General features: G+C 32.8%; 2 protein-coding genes across 2 annotated transcripts; one reads left to right on the top strand and one right to left on the bottom strand.

The window, feature by feature from the left end:
* The first annotated feature begins 1,084 nt into the window (after positions 1-1,084).
* LOC126675240 (uncharacterized) lies at positions 1,085-4,327 on the top strand. The gene is made up of 5 exons (XM_050369848.2): positions 1,085-1,599; positions 1,683-1,935; positions 2,937-3,035; positions 3,133-3,347; positions 4,166-4,327. Exons 1-5 carry the CDS (start codon positions 1,151-1,153, stop codon positions 4,239-4,241), a joined length of 1,092 nt encoding a protein of 363 aa, XP_050225805.1. The 5' UTR covers positions 1,085-1,150; the 3' UTR covers positions 4,242-4,327.
* Positions 4,328-4,847: 520 nt separating this feature from the next.
* Positions 4,848-6,108, bottom strand: LOC126675421 (probable galacturonosyltransferase-like 10). The gene has a single exon (XM_050370060.2). The coding sequence runs from the start codon at positions 6,001-6,003 to the stop codon at positions 4,987-4,989; it is 1,017 nt and encodes a 338-aa protein (XP_050226017.1). The 5' UTR covers positions 6,004-6,108; the 3' UTR covers positions 4,848-4,986.
* Positions 6,109-19,370: the final 13,262 nt, after the last annotated feature.

Below are 19,370 nucleotides of genomic sequence, written 5' to 3'. Positions count from 1 at the left end.
GGATTATAAATTTTTTAATACCAATTAACTAAAAAGGTTAGAATTAATTTATATTTTTCATATTACTCACATCAATGTCTACATTTCGCTTTACGTGTTTCACACGTGACTTGCTGTGTGATTCGTCAAATACTAAATAATAATTGAAATAGTAGTTAATTAAGAATAGTTTGTCTTATTTATAAAAAATATAAATAGAATAATTAAAATATTAATTTATTAAAAGTAGCATATCTTATTTACAATTCTAGATTATTAAATAATAATTAAAATAATAATAATTAATATAATAATAATTAAATATTTAAAGTATTCTATTTTAATTAATATTCTAAACAATTATTTTAACATATTATTATAAATAATTTATTTTAATTATTACTTTAAGACAATTATGTTAACATAGTATTATAAGTCATTGTTTTTAATTAACTATAATTTAAATAATGATCCTCATAAAATTTTTAATTAATAATTATGTTTATAAATTAAAAAGATATAATTAGAATATTAAATAATAATTAAGATATTAATTTATTAGAGGTATTTTAACTTAATTAAACTTTTAAATAACTAAAATAATAATTAAAATTGAAATAATCAAATATTTAAAGTGGTTTATTTTAATCAACACTCTAATAAATTACCTTAAAATATTATAATAAATAATTTATTTTATTTAGTACTCTAATTTTAATAATTATTTTAATATTTTTTAATTAGTAATTATATTTTATAAAATAAATAGGACATCAATATAAATATGTTTGTCTTTTTATACGTGTTTTTATATACAGTACTACATTTTCTTTTTTATAGTAAATATAGTATATATGTTATAGATAAATAAATGAATGAGGAGTGTATTTATATGAATAACTAATCTCTATAACATTATAAGTATTTATCCTAATTGGATTATATTTCCTAATTAACTAATAACAAACGAAGAAGAAACCAATAAGAATGTTACAAATATAATTTGACAATTTAAATTATTTTTGAAAAATAAAGCTAAAATCGTAAGCCAAAGGTCCTTCCACGTGGACAAATAAAATATAAAAAACATCGATACACGCACAGTACGCATCACTCATACAGATAGACAAAGAAACGAAGACGAAACCAAACTCCAGCTCCGCTTTCCAGAATGGCGGCCACCACCGCAACAGCCGCCGCCCGAGCTTTCTCCCTCTCTCATCTCTCCGATTTCTCACCACCGCCGCCGCCTTCTTCATCACACGCCTCCCTCCCTTTCTCCCGCCGTTACTCTTCGTCAACGATTACCTGCTGTTTGAGCAGCAGCAGCAGTAGCGGCGGCGGCGGCGGAATATCCGACGACTTCTTCGTACTGTCAACCGGTAGTAGAAAGTTAACCTATGACAGACATGGATTTTCCGTTATCGCAAATATGCTCAAGAGAATTGAACCGTTAGATACTTCCGTTATCTCTAAAGGCGTTTCTGACTCCGCTAAAGACTCTATGAAACAGACAATCTCTACTATGTTAGGTCTTCTTCCGTCTGATCGATTCGCCGTCACTGTTTCCGTTTCGAAACGTCCGCTTCACCATCTCCTCTTCTCCGCTATCATCACAGGGTATGGAATTTGATAATTTTTAGTTCTTAAGGGATTTTTATTTTTATCTTATTTTGCTGTTTTTAATTTTTTTGTCTGTTTAGGTATACGCTATGGAATGCGGAGTATAGAATATCGTTGATGAGGAATTTTAGTATTTGTATGGACGATAAATCCAAGGAATTGAATTGTATGGGAGATGATGAGGATGAGGAGAAATTTAGTAGTGAATTGAGTGAAGATAAGGGGATTGGAATTGAGGATTTGCAGATTAGTCCTCAGATTTTCGGGGATTTGTCGCCCGAGGCTTTGAATTATATCAGGAATTTGCAATTGGAGTTGTCTAATGCAGAACTGGTGAGTTTATTCTTATTTGATTTTGTGTGATTATTAACTTGATGAATGATTATGGGATGATTGTATATGTACTGGAAAAAGGAATTTTTTGAATTACATTGTAAATGTTGTGTAGGATAGTGTTCAATGAAGTTGTATATATATTAGCATCAGCTATCCGAATTGTATAGGTTTTACTTGTTTTTATTAAATCTTTAGATCAATGCTTTTTCACAATTCTACTTAGTATGTGCATGTTTTATTGATAACTTAGAAGGTTAAGCGGAGAGACGCGAGTGTCAATGCTTTTAGAGTAACAAAAGCTAAAGCTTGTATTCTATGACTTGCGTCGAGATCAAAGTTTTTGTTTACATTATACTTCTGTGAATAAAAGAAGGTTTGGTGTGTGATCTTTGCTGCAAGTTTTATTCTGTATGGATTTTGTAATTATTATTGAGCCGAGTTGAGTGGATGAAGCATAAAGCTCAAGCTCTACTCAACTAAAAATTTAAACTCAATTTGTATAATAAGTTTCACTTTCATGCCCGAACTTGACCTTGTGTAGGAGCATTGAACTTGATTATTGTTGCAACTTTTGGTGACATGAAATTACTCTCAAGTTCAAGCTTGACTAAGCTGGACTAAATTCAAATTTGAGGCTGAATTCAAAGTTGAACTAGCATTTCAATCAAACATGTATTAAGGCAAATAAGTAAATATAATAAATTGGTATTTAAGCACAATGTAAAAACATCAAGTATGTTTAAGAGAGTATTTGAGGATGTGACTAAATGCATTGCTAGGCTTGTCATCTACTTGAGCTGAAGCTTAATTTGATTGAATTGAGTCAAACTTGGGGATTTCATGGATTGTTTGAGCAGCTAATTGAGTCATTTCATCTGCTAATCCAGCTGATCTGTATGAAACTTGTCTATAATTTCTTAGAATTGATTTTTTCAATATAAAGATGTCTTTTATTAATTTTTGATTTGGTGTTTGAGATGATTGTTTTATTGTTTTAGGAATTGGATTCTCGAAAGAAGGAAACCGCGGGAATAGAATGCAATAAAGGAAGTCGGAATGAATTATTAGATTATTTGCGCTCATTGGATTCGGAAATGGTAATTTCCTAAACATTCTTTATCCAGTCGTTATAATTTTGAATTTGAAATTTGCTTTTTAACCTACAATATGTGTGTTGAATTATTTTTCCTATAGGTGTCAGAATTATCTCGCCCATCATCTGTGGAGGTAGATGATATAATTCATCAGCTTGTTCAAAACTTATTACTAAGATTGTTTAAAGATAATCCAACCTCCATCTTCATGGGGGATACAGCTATACCCACCCCAGAAAATCACAAACACAATGGCGATCCATTTTGTGACAGTTTCGGCACGTCTCGTGATTACCTTGCAAAGTTACTTTTCTGGTTGGTATTTTGTCTTTGCTCTTCATTAATCAGTATTTCCATTAAATTGGCCATTCCCTTGAGTTTGAGAACCAAGATTCGTCATTTGCATTTTAAAGATTTCAAATATATCGTTTCTTGCTTCTCTTGTACAACTTTGGATTAGACAGTTCATATTACGGGTGTGTAGGAATCGAACTGAATCGACTAATTTGGTTTGATACTACAAAAAAGTAGTTTTCCGGTTCGGTTCAGTTCGACTTTAGAAGTAAACAAATTTCAATTAAGTTTTGGTACAAATCGAACCGAAAATACTGAACCGAAAAGTCAACTGAGCCAACTATTTTGGTTTAATTCAGTTTGATTTTTTCCAGTTAAGTGTCATTCCAGTCCCTAAACGTGTGACTCAGGGTCAAATAACCTTTTCTCAACTATTAAGGACAACTCTCTATATTTATGTCAATTAAGGACAGACTTGGGTCATTCCCTTTCCTGAACTTGTTCATATTATACAATTTTATCCTTAATTAATCTAAAAATAGTCTTTTCTTTAATTGATCAAAATGGCTTGTTAATAAGTTGTTTGACTCCGAATCACAAGTTTAGAAACAGAGTTGACCCATTACTCAATTTATTTTTACATCTTTAAAACTTCAGTTCGGTTTTTAAAATTCGATTCCGTTCAAACCGAATCCACACCTCTAATACATACAATGTATGACACTAGGTACTTTCTAGATATGCTAGTTTTTCTGTGTTCATGTCTCTACCCAAAATGCCAGTCTGGTTTCAGTTATGGCTATCTTGTGTAATGAATCTGTTCTTTTTTCTGGTGGCAGGTGTATGTTGCTTGGGCATCATTTACGAAGCTTGGAGAACAGATTGCATCTCAGCTGTGTTGTTGGATTGTTGTAAAAAAAAAAGAAGAGACTTGTAAATTCTTTTCTTTTTGTTTATTTATGTAGCTATTATTTTTCAATTATAAATTTTGATATTTTTCACCTTCTTCCTTTACCAATTTCTTAGCTTTCAATTTTATCATCAAAGGTGAATACAATGTCACAGTTTGTTCATCTGCATAATGTGCTCTTTGATGGCTTTCAGGTTGTATAATTGTATTATATCATTTCATCCAATTTTAAGATCTAATATATTCGGTTCAAATTAAATTGAATCAAAATTTTGATTTTCTCTCAAATGAACCGAGTCAGTTTCCTAAGAAGTTTAAATTTTCAAATTGGATTGAACTAAACTAATCGGTATGATCGGTTTTAGGTTCTGTTTGTACCAAAAGTGATTTGAAACTTCTAAATCCCAAAATTGAAATCGGAATGAACCAAAAAATGAATTTTTTCATAAACTGAACCGAATTATTAGTTCGATACTCAATTTAGTTTAGTTTTTGCTCACCCCTAACAAGTAGGGATTGGAGTGACTCAGTGAGGCTCAGCAAGAATTTGCTGTCTATCTTCAAAACATATTGAAAGTTTTAAGCAAAATTAACTTATGAAAACTGCAAAATTTGATACAATGAATTTCAGTATTAAGAATCTGTGTCTATACAGTACAAAAATTTGTCCTCTCAGCCAAAATAGTGAGCTGGAAAAACTGATGGAATGAATAAAAGAATCAATCTTTATACACTAAACAAACAAATGAATCATTGTCGACGTTTATAGAGATCATAAGGTGCCCATATAGAATCAACTGGGCACGGCTTCCGCTCATCGAGCCTCCTCCACGGCTTCCCTTTACCGCTCCAATGCAGCAAACTAACAGGTCCGGGATGCAACGATCTACAACTGCTAACCACATTATCGCCCCCGAGCCCGTGTTGGTTCCATCTATGATCAATAGCTTCAACATCTCCACCAAACACCAACAAAAAAGGCGGTAACGAGCCCAAATCATAAATCTTTTTCTCTTTATGTATCCTCATCCATTTCTCTATCTCCTTAGTGTATTCCCCCTCTCTCCATCTCTCCAGATCAATCACCATCACACCCGTATTAAAATAACACGCCATTTTCCCGGCGAAAACCCGCGAAAGCTCGCGGTCGGCCCAAAATCCGTCCGTAAAATACTTGGTGAAACTTGCTTGACAATACTCAGGAGCTCCTATAATTCTTGACCCTGTAAGATAAACCCACCATAGATTCTGAATATCATCAACAACTATTATATCAGAATCCAAATAAATCACTCGTTTTACGCAAGGTTCGAGTATATCCGACAAATAACTCCGCGCGTAATTCAACGGATTATCGAGAGCTTTCCGGATCGAAGTCGAAATCAGATCAGAAACAAGATTCTGATCGAAGACATAAACCTTGAAGCTCAAGGAAGGAAAAGCAGAGCTAACAATCTTGGCAAGATTGTTCGGAGAAAATTTTCCGGGATTATTAGAAGCAATTAAGTGAAAGAAAATATTTTCAGGGCAAGAAGTATGCTTAAGAACAGAATGAATGGCCGCTATAGTTCCTCTTAAGTAATCCGGATCAAGCGTCATGGAAACATGAACAAGTGACGAATTACAAATTAGCGACGAATCAGCGACGGACGAACATTCCATGCCGTTTTTATACTCTGGTGCCTCCATGAACTGTAAAAAAGCATCTGCACTGCTTGGAAATATAACCAGAAAAACGAAGAAGATGATGAAATTTGATCTGAACATCACTGAAATTTTATTTTTTTGGAAATGAAATGAATCAAGAAAATATGTTAGGATTATATGATTGAGAAAGAACGCGGTTGTGGTGTAAGAATGTTTTGAGTTTGAATTATTTTTATTATTATTATAATTATGTTACTGAGAAAGTTCTTTAACGCGGCTTTTGAATCTGGTTATAGAAAGAAAAAGTATTTTTATTAATTTTTAAAAACCCAAAAGGCAGCTAAGTTAGCAGTTGGTCAGCGTTGGGTTGTTTTGTTTTGTTATGAGTTGTTTGGTTTGGTATAGTGTAAAAAATGAATATGGATAAAGATAGAAAATAATTTAATTTTGGATTAATTCATTTTAAGGCCACTATGGTATACTTTTTTTTTTCGTCGAAGGGCCTATAAATATAAAAATGAAAAGATAGGGACTAGAAAGAGCTAATTTAAAGTTGCAAATTTTTTTTAAACAAAAGACGTATACTTTAGAGTTTTAGAATGGGTTAATACTTGATTTTTTTGAATAATGTAAATAGTATTATGTATCTATAACTATTATAAGGCTTGTTCTATTAAAAATAATGGAATAAAATTGATAGCTCAATTTTGCTAACTAAAATAAATTTTGGAGTTAATTTTGAAATTTAATAAAAGAAGTAATACAACATTTTTGATATTATTTATGTGCAATTTAAAAATTGTTAATTTTTTTATATTATAAGACGGTGAGAGTAGTACATATCAGAAAAAAAATACTTTTATAGTCTGCTTGTCGCAAACAAGCGAGGCTTAAATTAAAAAAGTTTAGGATATTAAATATAATTCTTTTACTTCTCTAAAAATAATAAAATTACTAAATGATGATATCAAAATGGAAGAATCGCAAAATTGACCTAAAACCAAACAATGTTTTCTCAAAATAATATATTTTAATACAAAAATTCACCCAACATCTAAAATAAACTTTATTCAATATCTGAACAATTTCGTTTAACCATTCTATATCAGAGATGAAACAATGATGAACTTTTGATATGTGCAATATATTTCTATGATGCACTCCCTCGTCGCAAAATTGATTGATAATTTAGTACAAATTCAAATATTAAAATTTTTAATTTTTTTAGATAAATGAATCAATATATAAAACATATTTTATACTTGTCTCATCTAACTCAAAGTCATGGCAGCACCATCTTTTTATTCTCACTTCTACTCATCTTCACTCTCTTCTCCGCCTCTCTCGCTTACGATCCCGACATACTTCAAGATCTCTGCGTTGCTAATAAATCTCTAGGTAATCTTCTTCAATTTAATTACAAATCTTTCCTTTTACATCGCTGAAAGGAAGCACTGATTTGAATTTCATGTTAAGAAGAGTTAAATTGAATGGATTTCCCTGCAAGGAAGAGTTAAATATCACGACAGATGATTTTAAATTGGTGAAGCTATTATGGCAGAAGGAGGACGGGTGGGCGTGAAGGACGTAGGAGGTGCAGAGACGACGGTGGACGCCACAGACTCTTATGTGGTGGAGAAGGAATGTTTCTTTAGTATTGCAGTTTCCGCATGTTGCGCCGGTGGTTGTAATTACTATTGGATTTAGGTTTACATTTAAAAAAAGATGATTTACGTTTTTTCTGACGATGATCGTTGCGGTGATGAAAGAGAAGGGTTTATAACATAATTTTCAACTAGTTCAATAGAAATGGAAGATATAATGTCCCATAGATGAATTTATGTTTTAGTAATCGTTTTGTTGTTGGTTGACCAATTGTCTACTAATGGTACACCAATAATTTTATTTTTAGTACACTGTTAGTAAATATTGGGTTAACCGTTGGTAAACTTGTAATAAATTTTATTTTAAACATATTGTTAATAAACTGTTGGTAAATTTGAATTGTGTATTCTGAATAATTTACGCCTTTTTTAGAAATTAATAATTTTATTTTTAGTATACCGTTAGTGAATCGTGGGTAAATCGCTGATAGTTAGTTAGTTTTTAGTATATCGTTAATAATTTTTTAGTAAATTTAAATTGTGCATTTAAAAAATAAATTATTTTTTAATGTACCGCTAATAACCTATTAGTACACTGTTGGTTAACTAAAACCATATTTTTGAAATTAAAAAAGTATTTTTGAGAAAAAAAAAGTTATTTCTGAAAAAAAATACAAATAGTATTTTTCCAAAAAACCATAACGTTGTATTTTTGAGAATAATTTATCCTCTTATAGGCATTTGTCTAAAAACCTCTATTAAAAGTTACTGATCCTGTTTTAAATTACATAGTATATAATATAGGTTATTTTATAGATTAAAATATCTTCATCTTTCGTGCTTTTTTTTTCAATTTAAGCATATTCTACCAAACGTAACACTGTATATTTTAATTTTTCATATTTTAATATCAAAAAGCCCGACTTTTCATTATTTTGGCATTTATACTTAGATGCCTCATTTAATATCGTTTTGGTCATTCAAACCGGCCCAAACAATATCATTTTTGTGAAAAAATGCCTAAAACAGTTCTATGTTATAAGATGAAAAGTTTAAAAAGGTTGAAATGTGTGGTATCATATTCCGTAAAATGTGCTTAAATCGAAAAGAAGAAGTAAAAATCGGAAATATTTTATTCCAATAACCTATAATATATATATATATATATATTAAATTTTTTAACATCGAATATACATTAATTGGAGTATTGTTTATTGATTTGTTTTGGACTTGAAAATTATTGGTTGGACCGGAGACATGTGCTAGTGTGACGCCACATGCCATGTACAACTAAAAACAATAGTTATTTTGAGTTAATTATTATACTCTTTAAAATGTAATATGTTATTCTAGTTATTTATTTTTAATATTCAATATTAATTTTTGACATTTTAAAATTATCTAATACGCTCCTCTGTAAGTTGGTGATGTTACTTAAGAATAATTGAATGGATATAACAGAAAAAAAATTAAAAATTAGTCTCTAAACCTACTTCAAAGTTTTATAATATTTCACAAGTTTTTATATTTTTAATCAACAACATCATTAATTTTACTAAGTATTAGATAAATCAAATCTATTAATATTAAAAATATAAAAATATATATTAATAAATATAAAAATCATATTTTTTTAACATCAACGTATAAATGATAAAAATAAAAATGAAACCTAGGGAATATTAGTAAATCTTAAGGGATGATTGCAACTATTTTTAACTATTTTAAAAAGTGGTATCATTGACTTATAATATCCAATGCAGCTGGTCGGCAGGGACATTCCGTAGAACATGTGTTTTAATTTTCTAAGTTTATATTTTCAAAACTGTTTGTAATTTTTGTAAAATAATGCAGAGAAGAAGTTAATTTGAAATTGGTTCAAAACTTCAAAAATGGCGTCTATCATTATAGTCACATGGCCAGCTATGCATGCCAACATGTTGTCAATTGCTTTTTGGAAAATATCATATTTGATCCTTCAACTTTTTCACTTATTGTAACCGAGTTCTCCAACTTGTGTTTTGTTGAAATTAGATCCCACAATTATTATTTGGATTGGGATCCCCTCAAGTTCAAAATCATGTTCACGATCTACACCGTTTATTGTAAAATGAACGGTGTAGATTAAAAAAATACAATTTTAATAAAATTAATCTACATTGTTTATTTTATAATGAACGGTGTAGATCGTGAACATGACCGTCTCAAGTTCATTTGAACTTGAGGGAATCCTAATCCTATTTATTTTCATAAGCCTTGAAGCCTTGGATAACTCTGTATCAGCAGTGGAGGATCATGCCTTAAATAAGATTAAGAATAACGAAGAACTTATTATTCTGAATTTTTAGTTTCAAGAATTCTTAATTAAAAACAGAGGCATTAGTTGAAGAATTAAAAACAAATAAATAAAAAAAATACTAGATTGATCTATAAAAAGATTTAAGTTATATGTTTTCTTTTTCAAATTCATTCAATAGCCATAATTTTTCCCTTTAACCTATCTAGACCTAAATATTTAAAAACCACTCACCTTATAATTGTTTTTTATTTATGCCATGATATAGAAAAAATTTCAATTGTACCCTATTTTCAATTTTTATGTTTCATCTCTATCCTAATGAATTGAATTGACCTATTTTCCTTTAAAAAGGAGTTTAAATTAGTCATTTATTTGTATTTTTTCAAACAGAAAATAATATGATATAATCCTTCTATTTAATTGTTGTTAATATTTTCATCCTTAAATTAATTAAATTGTCAAAAATTTTAATTTTGGGGTAAAGATAAAACATAAAAATTGAAAATAGGGACAATTGAAATTTTTCAAGGTCATGGTATAAATGAAAAAAAGGTACAAGGTGGGTGGCTTTTATGTAATTAGGCCACCTATCTATAACCCTCAACCTCATTACAATTTTATTTTAAGACCATTTGATTTGTGTTAATTGATTAATAAGATAATAAATTGATTAAAAAACGACTTGAAAACCCGATTCATCATATCCATAAACGCTGTTGGTGCGTTGGTTAATCTGAATAACATAACTAAAAACTCAAAATTCTCATAACGCGTTCGGAAAGCAATCTTAGGCACATCGACATCCCTAATTCGAAGTTGGTGATATCCGGATCTCAAGTCAATCTTATAGAAACATTTCGCACCCTGCAACTGATCGAACAAATCATCAATGCGAGGGAGAGGATATATGTTCTTGACAGTAACCTTATTAAGCTTCCTGTAATCAATACACAACAGAAAGGAACCATTTTTTTTCTTGACAAACAGAGGAGGAGCACCCCACGGAGAAGCATTTGGTCTAATGAAACCATTACCCAACAACTCTTGCAACTGTCTTTCAACTTTTTAAGCTCAGCAGGAGCCATCCGATACAGAGGTGTCGAAATAGGAGATGTTCTAGGAACAACGTCAATACAGAACTCGATATCACGATCAGGTGGTAATTCAGGTAACTCCTTTGGAAAAACATCAGTGAACTCATTCACCATCGAAAAATTGTTCACATTACCAACATATGTTTCCACATCACGAACCACAAGTAAGAACCCTTGACAACCTTTACCCAACATACACTTGGCCTTGATAGCAGATATGCGATTCTTAGGTGTCTGCGCCTTCTCCTCTTGAAAAGAAAAATGCATATCACCAGGAATTCCAAACACAACCGACTTTCCTCGACAGTCGATAGAAGCATAATAGCGTGAAAGCCACCATTCCATCCCCAAGATGACATCAAAAGATAACACGTCAAGCACAATCAAATCTGCACACAAATCTCTACCATGAATAACCACAAAACACGACGGATAAACAACATCTACCATAACACTATCAGACTTAGGAGTAGATACAGATAAATGCTCAATTAATCTAGATGGTGTTATATCCAACTTGTCAGCAAAACTCGAAGATATAAAAGAATGGGTTGCACCTGCATCAAATAACACCAAAACATCTACAAAGGATATCGGAATAATACCTTGCACCACCACATTTGATGTACGAGCATCCTGAAGAGTCAAAGAAAAAACTCTGGCTTGACCCTGACCCTGGTGCTGCGGTGTTTGACCAGTATTATAACTACTAGCACCACGGCCACCGTTACCTCGGCCACCAAAACCACATCCTCCAGAACCACGGCCTGATAAGCCACTAAAAGAAGCGCTAGGTTGAGAATACCCTACCGAAGGAGAAAAAGCAGGCCTCTACTGCTGATAAGATGGCCGAGCAACACTGGATGAAGACATCTACTACCCTGATGTCGAACACTCCCTAGCAAAATGACCTGGTTGGCCACATACATAACAACTACCCAGTGCTATTAGGCACACTCCAAAATGTCTGCATCTGCAATTCTGACAAAACGGAATGGTGGAAGCTCCACTGTTACCGCGACCAGAACCACAGCTACTCCTACTGTTTCTAGAACTATACGAGTATGACTAATACCCTTTTCGGTCATTCCCCTTTTTGCTCTTGAACTAAGAAGATCTCAACTGATAGCTACTGCTACCACTCTATTGTCCACTTCCAGGAACAACACTGCCCACTTTGTTAGTCTCAGAAATCTCCCCAAAATGTAGCAAAGAACTCTCCAAGCGGCGAGCACTGTCCACCACACTGATGAAATCTTGGTGAGTCTCAGTTAAGAGCTCACAAACTTAGGGCCTAAACTCCTCACATACAGGTTGTTCACTCTCATATGCTCAGTCTGCAGATCTAGAGCAAAATAAATCAAATGAACATAGTCTGTCGTATACTCTTGCACCGACCGCTCACCTCTGGTAAGCCTCAGCAACTTGTCTCTGAAAATCTCACTGATATAGAATGGCAAGAAGAACTCTCTGAACCTTGCAACAAAATCTGCCCAAGTAGCTAGCTGTAACTATAACTGGTTGAATAACTTTGCAAAACCAGTCCTTAGTCGGACCTCTCAAAGACATCTCCACTAACACAATAGTCTAACGTTTGGTAGCCTGCTAGCGCTGAGCATTCTGCTCAACCTCCTCGAGAAAGTCTAAGGCGTCAACACTGCCGTCAAACTCAGTTGGCTTCAGCCTCGTGTAAGCCAAAACCAGATCCTTATATGTTGATCCAACACCACCACCAGCCTGTGGTACCTGCTTTTGCACAAGTTGTCCCAACATGGTACACCGATTTTGCATCGCGACCTGACCCGCTTACAGTTGCGCTTAATTATTCTATAGAGCTGTTATCCCAGCTAAAAACGCCGTGAAATCAAACTGATTCAAAGGTGGTTGTGGTACACTTGGTTCCTGAACACCTGCACCATCGCGTCCTCTACCTCTGCCTCTACCTCTACCAGCCTGGCCTCTGCCAGCCTGAACCCCAAGTTCATTATGGTCAAACTCGATCGACATAGCGTTATCAGCCTCAGTATTCTGCTGAGCCGCAATACGAGCATAAGTGTTCATTCCTAAAAATGAAACAACAAACCTCAAAACATAGAAATAAAACATCACCCAAAGTAATCTTATATAAGGCACAACAACCAACAATAAAACACCTAAGTGTAAACAATTATCATACCAAAGTAAAACATCAACTAAACATAAGACCGCCGCATAATATTTCTATAGGTGAAGGTAAAAGGTTTTAAAATCAAAAAATGACGTTTCAAAAGACAAGACATGAATCTTAATTTCGTAGTAGTTACTAAGACACAACAATAGCTTAACATGCCATAAACAATTAACACGTAACATGCAAAAAGGTCTTGGTTTTCATAACCAAAACTCTGATACCAACTTTGCCATGACCCAAAATCACGGACCGTGACCGGCGTTAGGGTATGAGAGTGGTAGCTCCGAAACCTGTAGCTAGTCTCGCGGATAATATACAAGCATACAAAACCTGCAAGAAAACAATGCTCAGGGGCAACTGAGACTCCAACCTAAGTCTAACAGTTTAAATAAACAATTTATATAAACAAAATGCTCGACACAAACCCGAGACTCCAACAACATGCCAATAATAAAAAATAATCCAAATCCCAAGTATAACAAGGCAACATTAATATAAAAACAGTCTGACCAATCCGACAAACCAAAGTATAGATAAAACAAAAAGGTAAACTAGTTCTACTGCAGTCTAAGAGATTAAAACAGTTTGACTAATTTTATTGGAATTAAATAAACCTCTTAAGAATGAAAGAAGTCGGAGATCAACCAAAAGCTATCAAAATCATAAACCTGAAAATGGAAAAACAACGGAGTCAGATATACTGAGATGAGTTCATAGTATTATATACATTTATTAAGTGAAAACCTTTAAAACCATAAAACCATTTATATATATAGCATTATGGAAACAATATTGAAATGAAACCCAAAGTAGGTGTGGCGAATTGTCACCAAACCCCAAAGTAAATGGGAATAAATCCTCGTCAATTCCAAAGTAAGCTAGACATATGCCAGCCAAACCCAAAGTACTTACTGGTGCACACATTCTCGATAATGCCTATCGAGTAGCTCGTTCCAATCCAATTCTATAATAATTCGAAAGCCAGTTCAAAAATATTTATAAACTAAAATACACAAGTTACTTAATAAAAAGGTAAATAGCACTATAAACTCACTGCTTGCGAATCCACGCAAAAATCTGACAAGCAAAGTAAACCTGCACTCACTCAGAAGCACGAGAAGACGACGAGTCTAAAAACAAGGCACAAGTTAAAATCAATTCAACCCCTAACTCTAAGAATATTATACACCACATAGAACTAGTATCTCAAACCACAAACCAAGGTACAAGTATAACATACATGCACACCAAAGCCAAATAACAAGTTAAGCTTAATTGAGTTCTCGCTTTAAAATATCCGGAATACTTACATAACTTAGTTACAATAATAAAAACCAAGTAAAATCCCAAGGTAGTGAGTTAGCCGAGTTACCACACTGCAAGATCAACATCACATGTCGGGCGATCCAAGTCTAACTTGACTCAAACATATACCAAAGTGTAAACCAAAGATTAAAATCCAGAAAACCATTAATAAAATCAATAACCATTTAAAAACGAAAGAACTCAATAAAACTTAACAATTCAATAAACCACTTGTAACAACATGCTAAACATTTAGCGAAAACTTTACAAAATCATCCAATGTAAACACAAGCGTGTTAAACCACTTTAAATGAAACCAATAAGGATTGTATACACATTTAAACCCATAAAATCATATCTGAGATAAACCCTTAATCCATCAAATTATTATGGAAAAGCATAGAATAACTTATATACAACATCATGAATCGATTGCCAACAAATCTTAAACAATACCAACGTGATTAATCCACCAAAAACAGTCCTAATACATCTATAGGCTGCCACTGAAATACCTCAACACATAGCCAATCCAAACAATACATACATAAGCATAACAAGCCCGAAGTCCAACAATTGAATAACCAAAGTATCAAACTTCCATAGGACATGCATTTACAATTGTATAAGGGCCAAATAACGAAAAAAGGCCAAACCTTTTATAGAAGTTTCACAAAAGTCCAAACCTTTCAATTTTATCAAATTTGTCCTGAAATGCATAATTTCGTTTCAATTTTGTCCAACTACACAATTTTGCTTATGTGGCGCTGATGTGTGGCATGCCGCATCAGCGCCACGCAGACGACACATGAGCAAAATTACATAATTGGACAAAATTGAAACGAAATTATGCGTTTCAGGACAAATTGGATAAAATTGAAAGGTTTGGACTTTTGTGAAACTTTTATGAAAGGTTTGGCCTTTTTTGGTCATTTTACCTTGTATAAACATATCAAAATGAGCGAAGAAATCATGGCATAACATACAATTCAATATAACCCTTAAATCTAATCAACAATTCATAACATCCAAGGTATAACCAGTAATAATAATGCTAATCCAATGCTTAAACATACATATTTAGACCTCAAACATGGCAAAAACAGAAAACAAATACCACAACACCCAAAGTATAATTTTATCACAACAACATACAAAACTCTACGCAAGGGAAAAGGGAACACATACCTCTTGAAAGCAAAAGAAATTATGAATGAATCACAAGCCTACAATAATGATATATGAAGAGCTAATGAATCAAGAATCACACCAAACAATAACCAATTGATTAATCCATGAAAGATATGATCAAAATACTTATCAAGGATCAAAATATGAGAGGGATAAGTGGGGAATAGAGTTTGATAGAGGTCTCAGCCGTTCTAGGGTTTTAGAAATGATTGGAAATGTTTTTAGGTCGAAATAGGGGTCTATTTATAGAAAATAGTGAGTTCAGCAGTGCTCTGTCATTCCAAGCGGTCCAATCCACACCTGAATAAGATCAAACATCAAAACAAAGATTATATATACCAAACCAAGGTTTAAAAGAACTAAACCACCAAAGATCAAACAAAGCACATCAGAAAGTTCATCGGAATAAGCCGGAAAACACGGGGTATTACTGGCTTGGTCGTAAAGAAAGCAACCCATAAATACTCTTTCAACAATTGAGACTGAATTTGTAGCAGCAGCAGCAGCTTGCGCATGCCAAGCAATTTGAATGAGAAGAATTTGAAAGAGTTTGGTCATTCTCAAGAAGGAAGCATTATAACCAAATGTGATAACAGTTATGTTATTAAGCTTTCCAAAAATATAGTTTTGCATGATCGATCTAAACATATAGATGCATAATTTCATTTTCAGAGATCTTTCTAAATAATGTGTTATTAATATGGTTCACTATGGAACTCGAAGTCAAATTGCAAACTTGATGCCAAAACTAATTGATTAAAGTCAAAGGATTTTTAAAATTTCGTAAAGGACTTAGAGTTTTAGTGTCACAATCATGAACTAATTCTCTTTTAAAAGAAATAAATTCAAAGGACATAATCTAGAAAATTTAAAAAGTGAATAGAAAATAGACGAAAAAATCTTAGAGATTTGATCGAGAATTAATAATTAAATTTGGAAATTGTTGGCAGGGCATTTGGGTATTGGGTTTGATAACTGAAATTCATAGATATGGATGCTAAAATTTTAGGAATATAAAATAGCTTATTTATAAAAAAAATATTAAATTGGAACTTATTTTTGTATAATTAGTTACATTCACATATATTTTTATTTAAAAATTCAATTAGTTAAATAATAGTAGTCGTATCAATTTTTTTAGTAGAATTAAGATAATAACACTAAAGCTACTGGTTTAAAATAATTGATGAAATATAAATGAACAAAGGATCACTTTACCCCCTCATCTTGGCACAAAGTATCAAAAACGTCCAAATTGAGAAAACCGGATCACTTTTACCCTGAACTTGTTAAAACCGGTACAAAAACACCCCTTATGCTGACGTGGCACTTAATTGGAGAGTGGGTTTCTAATTAAACCTAATTTACTCTAATTAATCACACTCAAACACTAATTAATAACAATTAAACTCTAATAAATCTAGGGGCCTTTTTGAACTTTTATCCAAAAAAATTTTAATTTTTTTTCTTTTTCCGGCGAGGAGGACTTCCTCCTCGCCGGAAGTCTGTTCTTGAGAGAACAGACCGGCGAGGTCTGTTCTCTCAAGAACAGACCAGATCTGTTCTTGAGAGAACAGATCTGGGTCTGTTCTCTCAAGAACAGACCGGTCTGTTCTTGAGAGAACAGACCCGCGGTCTGTTCTCTCAGAAACAGACGGCGCCGCCATCTGTTCTTGAGAGAACAGACGGCGCCGCCGTCTGTTCTTGAAGAACAGACTGCCGTCTGTTCTCTCAAGAAGAACAGACCGGCGAGGTCTGTTCTCTTAAGAACAGACGGCAGTCTGTTCTTGAAGAACAGACTGCCGTCTGTTCTTCAAGAACAGACTCAGGTCTGTTCTTCAAGAACAGACCTGGGTCTGTTCTTCAAGACCCATGGGTCAATTTTTTGACCCATGGATCTGATTTAATGTGTAAAAAATTTTAATTTTTTTTATTAAAAAATATAAATTTTAGGGATTGATTTGGTATATAAGTAAAAGTTGGAGGATTAATTTGTAATTTTACGTTTGAAATTAAAAGGATGAAATTGTTATTTTTTTAAATTATTAGGTATTAATTTAAAATGTTTAAAAAAAATTAGGACTATTTTAAACTTTTTTCAATCAAAAACCACCTTAGAAAACCAAAACCCCTATTAAAACCGGAGAGTGAGGTACACTCTCTAGGGTGAGAGTGGGGAGGGGGTTTTTTGTACTAAATTTGACAAGTTCAGGGTAAAAGTGATCCCGTTTTGCTAATTTGGACGTTTTTGATACTTTGTGCCAAGTTCAGGGGGTAAAGTGATCCTTTGTTCAAATATAAATAGAATAAAGTTAAACTACTAAATCTATGATTATATATTATTATTATTTTATATAAATTTTATAAGAAATTTCCTTTTTATTATCTCAAAACAGAATTAGTATGTAAAATTTTTAAATGATAATCTATTAAAAATTATTTAAAAAAGTTAAATTAATAAAAAGAATGCAAATTAAAAATTATTGAAATTATATTAAATATTAACATAAAATAAGTTTAAAATAAAAACTACTGGTGCAATTGTTTTATAGTTTGTCATTTAAATAGAAATGTTTTTGAAAACATAGACGAGGTGTATAGTCCACCAAATAGTAAAGGGGTATATTCGTATATATCAATTATTTTGGGGTGTGGCCGTTTGAAATTTTTCATTCTAACCGTTCGATCTAGAGACAAAAAAAATATAAATAAAAAGAGAAGGGCTAAATCTGTCCATTTTATATTAAATAATCAAATCTTTTTCTTCCTCGTTCTTCATCTTTTTCAAAGCGAAGATTTCAGAAGAATCGTTAGTTCGGGTAAGTAGTTAAATTTTCTCTGAACTATATGTTATATGCTTTGTTTATATGTGTTCATATGGTGTTACGTGTTATATGAAAAATGTGTTTTTCTGTAACTGTTATATAGGGTACTAACATTATGGCTACATGTGTTTGAGTATGTCTGGGCCTAGTAGAACTCAGTCACATGTTGTGCTTGATACACATGATCTGCCCGATCAGCCTGTTATGCTTGACTTGTCTATTCCAATAGAAGCTGAAGATTCTGCTTCAGTTTATGAGATCGATACATACATTGATGATATCAGATCAGAGGATCTAGAAGGGTATGTGGGGGATTAGGATAGTTTTGATAATAGTGATGGATCAATATCTGATTCTACAGCCACATAAGCCTATACAGGGTTTAGGTTGGAGCAGTATTTAGCAGAGGTGAGCCATCTAAGAAGGATTCAACAAAGGATAAGTCATTCCCCAAGTCAATGGTGAAAAGATGTATGTGCAAATGAGGAACATGAGGAATAAAGTTTGGATAAGCTGAGGTGTTATTTTGAGTATGTATACTAGAAGGGATCTACTAGTGGGAGTCCATGATATAGAGTTCACAAAGATATGTGAAGAGGTTCTTGAGTTAATGACAGATGATGTCGAGGTTGGTAGGAGATTTGTGAGAGGTTTGGGTCCAGAATTCGAGTAACTGCTGGCGGAGAGATCTGATTCAGTAATGTATTTGGTTGGATGTGCTAGACAGATCGAGTAGCAATTGGTGAGTAATAATGCACCTCCGCAACCATTTTATTAAATCAGACCCGATGAGCCTACCTATGCGTTTCCCAAAGCTAGTTGCTATGCATCTGCAGTCAAGTGGAGCAACCCTTTCTCTGTACAACGAGGAAGGGAAGGGAAAGGAAAACTTATATCCGGATGTGGACGAGGAAATGGTCCGATGATTCGAGAGGCAATACCTCCTCACCAATCATTCTCATGTATCATTTAGTTATGTATCTTACATTTAAGTTAAGT

Source organism: Mercurialis annua, linkage group LG3, assembly GCF_937616625.2.
Source record: "Mercurialis annua linkage group LG3, ddMerAnnu1.2, whole genome shotgun sequence".
Taxonomy (NCBI): domain Eukaryota; kingdom Viridiplantae; phylum Streptophyta; class Magnoliopsida; order Malpighiales; family Euphorbiaceae; genus Mercurialis; species Mercurialis annua.
This window is presented reverse-complemented; position numbering and strand designations above follow the sequence as displayed.